The sequence below is a fragment of the Aotus nancymaae genome, unplaced genomic scaffold (assembly GCF_030222135.1).
Source record: "Aotus nancymaae isolate 86718 unplaced genomic scaffold, 86718_ANA_hifiasm-v0.15.2.pri h1tg000016l, whole genome shotgun sequence".
NCBI lineage: Eukaryota > Metazoa > Chordata > Mammalia > Primates > Aotidae > Aotus > Aotus nancymaae.
In genome coordinates, this window is record NW_026988428.1 from 25,685,866 (window position 1) to 25,697,122 (window position 11,257).

Here is an 11,257-nt window from a genome sequence, read left to right on the forward strand (position 1 = left end):
CAAAGCCAGAAAAAGATACTATAAGAAAACTATAGGCCAATATACATTATGAATATTAATATAAAAATCTTCAACAAAACACAAGAAGTTGAATTTAACAGCATATTAAAAGAATTATACATGATAACCCAGTGGAATTTACTCCTGGGATGCAAGGATGGTTCAACATATAAAAATTAATCAATGTGATATAACACATTAACAAAATGAAGAAAAATAGCCACACAGTCATCTTATATGTAGACAACCCTAAAGATTCCACACAAGAAACCATTAGAACCAATAAATAAATTCAGAAAAGTAGCAGGTTACAAAATCAATACATAAAAATTAGTTGCTTTTCAATATGTTAACAATAAACTGAAAGAGAGTCAGGTAAACCATTCCATCACAATGGCATCAAAAAGAATAAAACATTTAGGAATAAACTTAGCCAAACAGAGAAAAACATGTATACTGAAAACTACAAAACATTACTGAAAGAAATTAAGGTGGATACTAGAAAGTGAAAAGACATCTTGTGTTAATGTATTGAAAGGCTTTATATTGTTAAGATGCCCATTCTACCCAAAATGTTACAAATCAACAAAACCCCTTCAAAATCCCCATAATAATCCCAATACAAATACAATAATCCCAAAATAATAATAATCCCAATAATGTATTGTTTTTGCAAAAATACATCATAAAATTCATAAGAAATCTGAAAGGACTCTGAATGGCCAAAATAATCTTGAAGAAGATGAAAAAACTTGGAGAACGCACACTTCTTGATTTCAAAACTTATCGGTATTCTACAGTAATTGGTGTGGAACCATTAATAGCATACAGACATATTAGACTAATGGAATGGAATATAGCGTCCCAAAATAAAGGCCAGCATAAATGGTCAAAGGATTTTTAACAAGGGTGGCAAGACCATTTAATGGGGAAGAATAACAATCTTTCCAGCAAATAAAGTTAGGAAAACTGGATATCCACATGCAAAGGAATAAAGCTGGACTCTTCTCTTACACAATATACAAAACCTAACTCAAAGACCTAAAACGATAAAACCTTTAGAAAACACAGGGGAAAAGCTTCATGATATTGAATTTGGCAATGATTTTTTGGATGATACAAAAAAACAGACAATAAACAACAAAAATTGATAAATTAGAGTTCATCAAAGTTAAATTGATAAATTTTTCATCGAAGTTAAAAACTTTTGTTCATCAAAGGATACTACTGATAAATAGAATGAAAAGGCAACTTACAAAATGGGAGAAAATATTTTCAAATGATATATCTGAAAAAGATTAATATCCAGAATCTGTAAAAATTCCTATAACTCAACAACAAAAAACCTAACAAGTTGGCCAAAAAGTATGCAAAGGACTTGAATATATATTTCTTCAAAGAAGAGAAATACTTGGTCAACAAGCAAATAAAAAGATGTTCAATATCAGTAATCATTAGGGAAATGCAGATAAAAAATACAGTGAAGTATCACTTTATACCTACTAGATGGTTATCCTTAAGACAAAAAGAGGAATAAGGAAAATAAAACAGAAAATAACAAGTGTTGTCAAGGATGTGGAGAAACTGAACCCTTGCACATTCCTGGTGGGAATGTAAAATGGTACAGCCACTATGGAAAACAGAATGGGTGTTCTTTGAAAAATTAAACAGAATTATCATATGATACAGCAATTCCAGTTCTGGGTATATACTCAGAAACAGCAAAAGCAGGAACGGGAACAGATAAATGTATACCCATGTCTATAGCAGTATTATTCACAACAGCCAAATAATGGAAGCAATGTTAAGTATCCATTAACAGATGAATGGATAAACAAAATGCTGTATATACATACAGGAAAATATTATTCAGCTGTAAAAGGAAAGGAAATTCTGACACATGTGGCTACAACATGGGTGAACTTCAAGACATTATATCAAATGAAATGACCTGGTAACAAAGACAAATACTGTACGATTCCACTTACATTTGGTACTAAGAATTCAAATTAATAGGGATAGAAAGTAGAATGGTGATAGAGGCCTGGGGGGAGGGGAAAATGGAGAGTAAAGATTGATGGATATGGAATCTCAGTTCAGGAAGATGAAAATATTTTGGAGATGGGTGGTGGTAGTGGGTGCACAACAATGAAAATGTACTTGCTGCTACTGGACTATACACTTAAAAATGGTTAAAATGGTAAACGTTATTATGTATGTTGTAATGAAATTTAATGCATTACATAAATACATACCCTTAATGTATTTATCCCATTTCTGAAATTTGTGCTAAGAAGTAATGCTGAAGGAAGAAAAGACATGTCGAGGGAAGTAGTTCTTGCAATATAATTTATGAGATAAATTTGAAGCTTCTAATTCCCTGAGGACAGTTATTTACTTGTTGGATTTTGCAGTCATTATTAATGACAGTCATGAAAACTCCATAGCAACCAGGGAAAAGTTGATGAGCTGTTAAATGACTACAGGATGGAAAAGAGGGGGAAAGCAAGAACAGCAGTGTAAGGGAAGGCAAAATCAGGGTCAAGACTAGGGTGAGGGAACTGAGACACTGCCTTAGGAGCCAAATTTGGAGTGGGTACCAAAAAACAAAAACAATAATCAAATTAAAAAATATTTTTAAAAGGCAAAGCTAATGTGACATTTGTGATGGAAAAAACTAAAGATTTCAAATACAAACAGGATCTCATCTTGATTTGCACCACCCTCAGAGTGTTGCACTTGTTTTTCCCTAATCCAGACCGAAGGATTTTTTAAACAACTCCTTTATCATTGATACTGATATTTTTGCACTGATTTTTAACTTTTAAAAACCTGTTGCATTAAAATATCATTTTTAATTGGCGTCCCCTTAAAGTCTACACTTCAGGCCAGCGCCTCCATCGCCCTAGTCCCGACCCGGCGCAATATCATGATAATAAGTATGTGTTAGAGAGTCTGCGGTTTTTCTCTGTATAAACTTCACGTGTACTTTAAAATCCAAACTGAAAGTGCCGTTCTCCGCGATCCTTCGGCCTCAGAGCAGTCGCCTCGACTTCTCGAGGCCGAGGGGGTGGTTGTGGCAATGGTCGTGGTCGTGGGAGGTTCGAGAAACCGCCTATTGGCCTCACCATGAAACGCAAGTTAGACCCTCGGGGTATGACGTCGCCCCGCAGCTCATTGTGGAGGTTCACGTACTCATTGATAAAGTCTACGTCCTCTTCGTGGGGCAAAAAACTCGCGTTCAAACCAGAACCCAGTAGCAGTAGCCACAGCTCACAGAGCCGCAGCTTCAAAACGGCCCCTACTGCCACGGGGAGGGATTGGGCGCTCCACAAACCGGCGAAAGACCTTCGGGCCTCCATGGTCCACCGGCCGCGGACAAGCCAGTGCGCAACCGCTGGCTGTTCTGGTGACCTGCCAATCAACGGGGCACGCAGGCAAGACGTGCCCCGCCTCCCGGAAGGAGAAAGGGAGGAGGGAGGAGGGGAATAAAAGGAGGAAAGAGGGAGGAGGCAGAAGGGGAAACAACTGTAGACAGGACTCAGATCCAGCTTTCAAGCAGCTTACAATTTGGTGAGTTAGCAATCGGGCAGCATTTATAACATGTGATAACAGAAAGCCAAAATACTATTGCATTGTGTGAGGAATGATGAGTCCTCTTATGGAGGACCAGGGAAGCCTTTCTGGAAAATGTATACAGAAAGTGAAACAGACAGGTATAAGATGCATTCTAAACAAAGGGAAAAGCATATAATGTGCTTAAGGAGAGGCTAGAACCTATTTAAGGGTGAAAGTGGCACGTGCTGAAAGATGCAATTCCTTTATTATGGAGGTACTGTTGTTAGACTATGAAAAATGCTAAAGAAAAAGTATAAATAGAATAATTCAATCTTAGATTTGGAAGAAATTTTAGCCACCATTGGTAGCCTCATGCGTTAGACATACTCGCTGAAACATCACTGACAGGTGATCCTCACATTCTTTTCTTAAATAATTACATCAACAGGGAAGTCACCATCTCCTGGGCAGCCCATTCCACTGCTAGACATCTCATTCAATAAATATTCCCTTAGTACCTCCTGTGTGTCACAGCCCAGCTAGATCTTCAAATGCTGAACAAGTTAGACTATCCACAGGAAGCTTTTAGTTAAAGATGATATAGATGAATCACCAGTTACAATAGAGTGGTAAATACTATTTTTAATTTATTTCACAAATATTTAATGTGTCAGGCACTATTTAAAATGCTTGGAGAATATCAACTCACTCAAATCATAAAAATCTTAAGAAATTGTTATCATTATCTGTTTAACAGATGGAAAATTGGAGAAAAAGAGAAATCAAATTATCTGAAGCCAACCAGCCAGTGAGTGGCAGAGCTACTTTTTTTTTTTTAAACCAATTTCCTTTTCTAAAAATAAACTCTAGTTTTTTTATAGCAGTTTTAGGTTCACACCAAAACACAGAGGAAGATACAGAGATTTCTCATGTACCTCCTGCCCCGACACATAGATCACCTCCCTCGTTATCAACATCCCACACCAGAATGGTACATTTACAATTGATGAACCTACATTTATACATTATTCCCAACCAGAGTACATAGTATATATATAATTTCTTTTCTTTATAACCTACCCAGTTTCAGGTATTTTCTTATGAGCAACACTAAACGGACTATGACAGTAAGACTAATGTTGAGTTTTTTAAGCAACCAATAAACTGTATTTCAAAGCGGCTATGCCATTTTGCATTCCCACCAGAAATGCATGAGAGCTTGTGTTCCTCCACATCCTTGCCAGCATTTGGTGTTGCCAGTGTTCTGGATTTTGGCCATTCTAATAGGTGTGTAGTGGTATTTCATTGATATCTTAATGTACATTTTCCTGATGACATATGATGCACCTATTCATATGCTTATTTGAGTACTGTATATCTTCTTTGGTGAGGTGTCCATTAAGGTCTTTGACCCATTTTTAAATTAAGCTGTTTGTTTTTTGATTGTTGAGTTTAAAGAGTCTTTGCATATTTTGGGTAATAGTTTTTATTGCATATGTCTTCTGTAGGTATTTTTCTCCCAGGCTGTGGCTTGTCTTTTCATTCTCTTGAGAATGTCTTCTGCTGAGTAGAAATTTTTAGTTTTAATGACACCTGGCCTATCAGTTTGTTCTTTCATAAATCATACCTTTTGCATTATATCAAAAAGGTTATTGCCAAATTCAAGATCATCTAGATTTTCTCCTATATAATCTTCTAGGAGTTTATGCTTTTGCGTTTACATTTAAGTCTCTGATCCATTTTGATTAATTTTTTGTGAGGAGTGTAAAATTTGTGCTTAGATTGATTTTTTTCTTGTATATGGACATTCAGTTGTTCCAGAACCATTTGTTGAAAAGACTGTATTTGCTCCATTATATTGCCTTTGTTCCTTTGTCAAAGATCAGTTGACTTTATGCTGTTCTATTTCTGAGCTCTCTATTCTGTTCCATGGATTTATTTATTTCTACTTTCACCAATGCTATACTGTTTTAATTACTATATTTTTGCTATTGTTTGAATGTATCTCCCTAAACTTATGTGTTGGAAAATTAATCACCAATACAATGGCATTAAGAGGCAGGATCCTTAAGAGGTGATTAGGTCATGAAAGCTCTGTCCTCACAAATCCATTAAAGCCATTATCACAGGATTGTAAGATATTGAGGAAGTGGGTTCCTGATGAAAGAATGAGTTCAGCTCCCTTGTTTTGCACATGTGCATGCACTCTCTTGCTCTGGAACTTCTGCCATCAGATGACACAGTGAGCAAGTCCTGCCAGATGTAAACTCCTCAACCTTAGACTTCCCAGCCTTCAGAATTGTAAGAAATTAATCTTTGTTTTTTCTAAATTACTAAATATCAGGTATTCTGTGATAGCAGCACAAAATAGACTCCTACGTGTACCCTTATAGTAAGACTTAATGTCAGGTAGTGTTAGTCCTACAACCTTGTTCTTCTCATTCAATGTTGTATTGGCTATTCTGGGCTTTTCTGCCTCTTCATATAAACTTTAGAATCATTTTGTCAATATCCACAAATTAACTTGCTAAAATTTTGATTGTGATTACATTAAATCTATAGATCAAATTGGGAATTACTGATATTCTAACAATATTTAGTATTTCTATTTATGAACAAGGAATATTTCTTCATTTATTTAGTTATTTGATTTACCATACTTTTGTGGTTTTTCTCATATAGATCTTGTAAATATTTTGTTAGATTTATGACTAAATATTTGTGTGTGCTAAACACTATTATATTTTCAATTTTAAATTCTACTTGTTCATGGCTAGTATATAGGAAAGTAAAGTAATTGACTTTTCTATAATTAACCTTGTATTCTACAACTTTGCTAAAATCACTGATTAGTTTCAGGAGTTTGTTGATTCTTTGGATTTTGCACATAAATAATTATGTCATCGGCAAACAAAGACAGTTTTATTTCTTTCTTCTCAATCTATAAACCTTTTATTTTCTTGTCTTATTACATTAGCAAGCACTTCCAGTATGAAGTTTAAAAACAGTGATGAGAGGGGACATCTTTGTCTTCTTGATCTTAGTGAGAAAGCTTCATGTTTCTCATCACTAAGTAGGTAGTTAGTTGTAGCTTTTTTGGTAAATATTGACATCTTTATCAATATCTCAAGGAAGTTCCCTACTATTCCTAGTTTACTGAGAATTTTTATCATGAGTTCATGTTGGATTTTGTCCAATGCTTTTTCTGCATCTATTGATATAATCATATGCTTTTTCCTCTTTAGCCTTCTGATGTGATTTATTATATCAATTGATTTGCAAATTGAATGAAGCTTATATACCTGTGTCTTAGTTCATTTTCTGATGCTTATCACTGAATACTTGAAACTGGGTAATTTATAAAAAAAAATTATTTCTTACAGCTATGGAAGCTGAGAACATAAGGTTGAGGGTCTGCTTTTGGTGAAATACCTTCTCGCTCTTGAGAACTCTCTGCAAAGTCCTGAGGCAGTGCAGGGCATCATATGGCAAGAAAGTTGAGCATACTAGCTCTGATCTCTCTTTCACTTTTTAGAAAGCCCATTAGTCTCACTCCTGTGATAACCCATTAATCCATTAACTTTTTAACCCATTTATTCAATGATCTATGAATGGAGTGGTTCATTCATGGGGGCAGAGCCCTCATAACCCAATCATCTTTTTAAAGACCCAGCTTTTAATAATGCCTCAATGGGAATTAAATCCTCAAACATCAGATTTGAGGCTCTTCGGCTTTTGGACTCCTGGATTTACACCAGTGGTTTACCAGGGGCTCTCAGGCCTTTGGTTACAGACTGACAGCTGCATTGTAGGGTTTCTGACTTTTGAGGTTTTGGGACTTGGGCTGAGCCACTGCTGGCTTCCTTGCTCTTCAACTTACAGATGGCCTATTGTGGAACTTTACCTTGTGATCATGTAAGTCAATTCTCCTTAATAAACCCCTTTCGGCCGGGCACGGTGGCTCAAGCCTGTAATCCCAGCACTTTGGGAGGCCGAGGTGGGTGGATCACGAGGTCAAGAGATCGAGACCATCCTGGTCAACATGGTGAAACCCCGTCTCTACTAATACAAAAAATTAGCTGGGCATGGTGGCGCGTGCCTGTAATCCCAGCTACTCAGGAGGCTGAGGCAGGAGAATTGCCTGAACCCAGGAGGCGGAGGTTGCGGTGAGCCGAGATCGCACCATTGCACTCCAGCCTGCGTAACGAGCGAAACTCCGTCTCAAAAAAAATAAAATAAAATAAGATAAAAAATTTAAAAAAATAAACCCCTTTCATATATGCATGTATCCTAGTAGTTCTGTCCCTTTAGAGAACACTACCTAATACAGATTTTGGTACCAGGAGTGGTTCTAGAGGAACAGAATTTTATGGCTGGATTTCTTTAGTTGGTTTTGGGGTTTCTGGAGTTGGCTGCTTAATATTAGACCCCAAAATGCTAAGGACTCTACTTCTAGTACTATAGAGAACACTGATAGTTCTTGGCATGAACTATTTAGAGAGTTATGCAAAATAAATTCATTTGATACTCCTGATTCAATGCTCTTGAGAAACAAGGAGTTTAGTGACTCTACACATAATACCTTTCATTTTGGAGAATCAAGGAATATAATAAAGTATAATAAAGTTGGTTGGTTGCTTCTATATTCTCTGGACAAAGTGATGAAAGAAAATAATGAGCTTAGAAGCTCATCATTTTTTTCTGGCTCCAGAAGCTCATACTGAGCCTCAGATCTTCTAAGATTGCCCTAAGAGTCTTGTCTCTTGCGGACAAAGGGCTGAAATTGTGGAAAATCAGACACAAGCTCTTATGTGCGTGGCTGACCTGCAATGAAAGGTGCATGCTCAGCCTCGCCAGGTGCCTACTGTTAAACTAAGGACATTGGTTGGAAAAGAATGGGACCCTGCAACTTGGAATGGGAATGTGTGGGAAGATCTTGATGGGGGATGAGGCTGGAGGGACTGAGCCCCGAAATTCTGATGAGCCTTTTTTTGCCAGAGGAAACAGTCTTTCCACCCCTGATGGTGGCAATATCCCTCTCCCACCCATAATGCCATCAGCCTTTCCACCTTTCAGGAGATTAACCCTGCACTGCCTGAGGCAGTTGCCAGGCAAGACAATGCCGATTCTCTTCAGGACACATCCCCAACACGCCTGTTTGCTTCTACACCTATAATTAGACTCAGGTCCCAGAGGTAGGCTTCAGAGTGTGACCCATGAGAAGGTGCACTACGTTCCAAAAGAACTGCTGGAGTTTTCTAATTTGTATAAACAGAAATCTGGAGAACTGGTATGGGAATGGATGCTAAGGGTGTGGGATAATGGTGGAAGAAACATAAAGTTGGGTCAGGCTGAATTTATTGATATGGGCCCACTAAACAGGGATTCTTCATTTAATGTTGCAGCTTAGGGAGTTAAAAAAGGTTCTAATAGTTTATTTGCTTGGTTAGCTGAAACATGGATTAGAAATTGGCCCACTATGAGTTAGCTGGAAATGCCTGATCTCCCTTGGCTTAATGTAGAGGAAGGGATCCAAAGGCTTAGGGAGATTGAAATGCTGGAGTGAATTCATCACTTTAGATATCCCTGAAGGACACTTGTGAAGGGAAATTTCCCCAGTGGGCAGAACTTCGAGCAGTGCACCTGGCTGTATGCTTTGCTTGGAAGGAGAAATGGCCAGATGTGTGATAACATACTGGTTCGTGGGCTGTAGCCAATGGTTTGGTTGGATGGTCAGAGGCTTGGAAGAAGCATGATTGGAAAATTGATGACAAAGAAATTTAGAGAAGAGGTATGTGTTTGGACCTTTCTGATTGGTCGAAAAACTGTGAAGATATTTGTATCTCATGTGAATGCTCATCAAAGGGTGACCTCAGCAGAGGAGGATTTTAATAATAAGTGAATAGTATGACTCATTCTGTGAACACCTCTCAGCCTTCTTCCCCATCCACCTGTCATCATCCAATGGGCTCATGAACAAAGTGGCCATGTTGGCAGGGATGGAGATTATGCGTGAGCTCAGCAACATGGACCTCCAGTCACCAAGGCTGACCTGGCTACAGCCACTGCTGAATGCCTAATGTGCCAACAGCAGAGACCAACACTGAGCCCTCAATATAGCACCATTCCTCAGGATGATCAGATAGCAATTTGGTGGCAGATTGATTACACTGAACTTCTTCCATCATGGAAAGGAAAGTGATTTATCCTTATTGGAATAGACACTTACTCTAGATATGGGTTTGCCTATCCTGCATACAAAATGCTTCTGGCAAGACTACCATCTATGGACTCACAGATGGTCTTATCCACCGTAATGGTATTTCACACATTGCCTCTGACCAAGGCGCTCACTTTACAGCTAAAGAAGTGCAACAGTGGGTTCATGCTCATGGATTTCACTGGTTTTACCATATTCCCCATCATCCTGAAGCAGTTAGATTGATACATTGGTGGGATTGCCTTTTGAAATCACAATTACAATACCAACTACATGACAGTACTTTACAGGGCTGGGGCAAAGTTCTTCAGAAGCTGTATATGCTCTGAATCAGCATTCAATATATGGCACAGTTTCTCCCGTAGCCAGGATTCATGGATCCAGGAATCAAATGGTGGAAGTGGAAGTGGCACCACTCATCATCACCTCTAGTGATCCACTAGCAAAATTTTTTGCTTCCTGTTCCCATGACATTATGTTCTCCTGGTCTACAGGTCTTAGTTCCAGAAGAAGGAATGCTACCACCAGGAGACACAGTAATTATTCTATTAAACTGGAAATTAGGATTGCCACCTGGTCACTTTGGGCTCCTCCTACCTCTAAGTCTACAGGCTAAGAAGAGAGTTACAATGTTGGTTGGGGTGATTGACTTAAACTATGAAGATGAAATCAGACTGGGTGTGGTGGCTCACATCTATAATTTTAGCACTTTGGGAGGCTGAGAGGGGTGGATCACCTGAGGTCAGGAGTTCAAGAGAAGCCTAGCCAACATGGTGAAATCCCATGCCTACTAAAAATACAGAAATTAGCTAGGTGCAGTGGTGGGAACCTGTAATCCCAGCTACTTGGGAGGCTGAGGCAGGAGAATCACTTGAACCTGGGAGGTTGCAGTAAGCCGAGATTGCGCTACTGCACTCCAGCCTGGGCGACGGAGACTCTCTCTCAAAAAAAAAAAAAAAAAAAAAAAGGAAAAAGAAAAAATCAGCCTAATACTCCACAATGGAGGTAAGGAAGAGTATGTATGGAATACATGATACCCCATAGAGCATTTCTTAAGTTTTGCCATGCCATGTGATTACGGTCAATGGGAAACTATAACAACCCAGTCCAGGCAGGACTAATAATGTCCCAGACCCTTCAGGAATGAAGGTTTGGGTCACTCCACCAGGAAAAAGTTTCATGACCTACTGAGGTGCTTGCAATGAAGGGGAAACAGGCAAAGGGAATACGGAATGAGTAGTAGAAGAAGGTAGTTATCAATACAACCACATGACCAGTTGCAGAAACTAGGACTGTAATTGTCATGAATATTTTCTCCATATTTTGTTAAGATTTTGTTAAGAATATGTTTGTGCATGTATATACTTGTACTAAGAAAATATCTTCATTTTATTCCCTTTATTTTTCCTTTATCATGTCACATAAGATTTAGTGACTTCATTTAGGCATTTAAGTGTTGTTAACTTTATGTAATAGTAT

General features: G+C 38.1%; 1 protein-coding gene across 1 annotated transcript in view; it reads right to left on the reverse strand.

Moving 5' to 3' along the window:
- Nucleotides 1–3,362, reverse strand: part of GLIPR1L2 (GLIPR1 like 2) — a 46,370-nt gene extending 43,008 nt beyond the window's left edge. The window contains exon 1 of the mRNA XM_012441469.3: nt 3,129–3,362. Coding sequence (XP_012296892.2) covers nt 3,129–3,362 — 234 coding nt within the window. The remainder of the gene's footprint in view (nt 1–3,128) is intronic.
- Nucleotides 3,363–11,257: the final 7,895 nt, after the last annotated feature.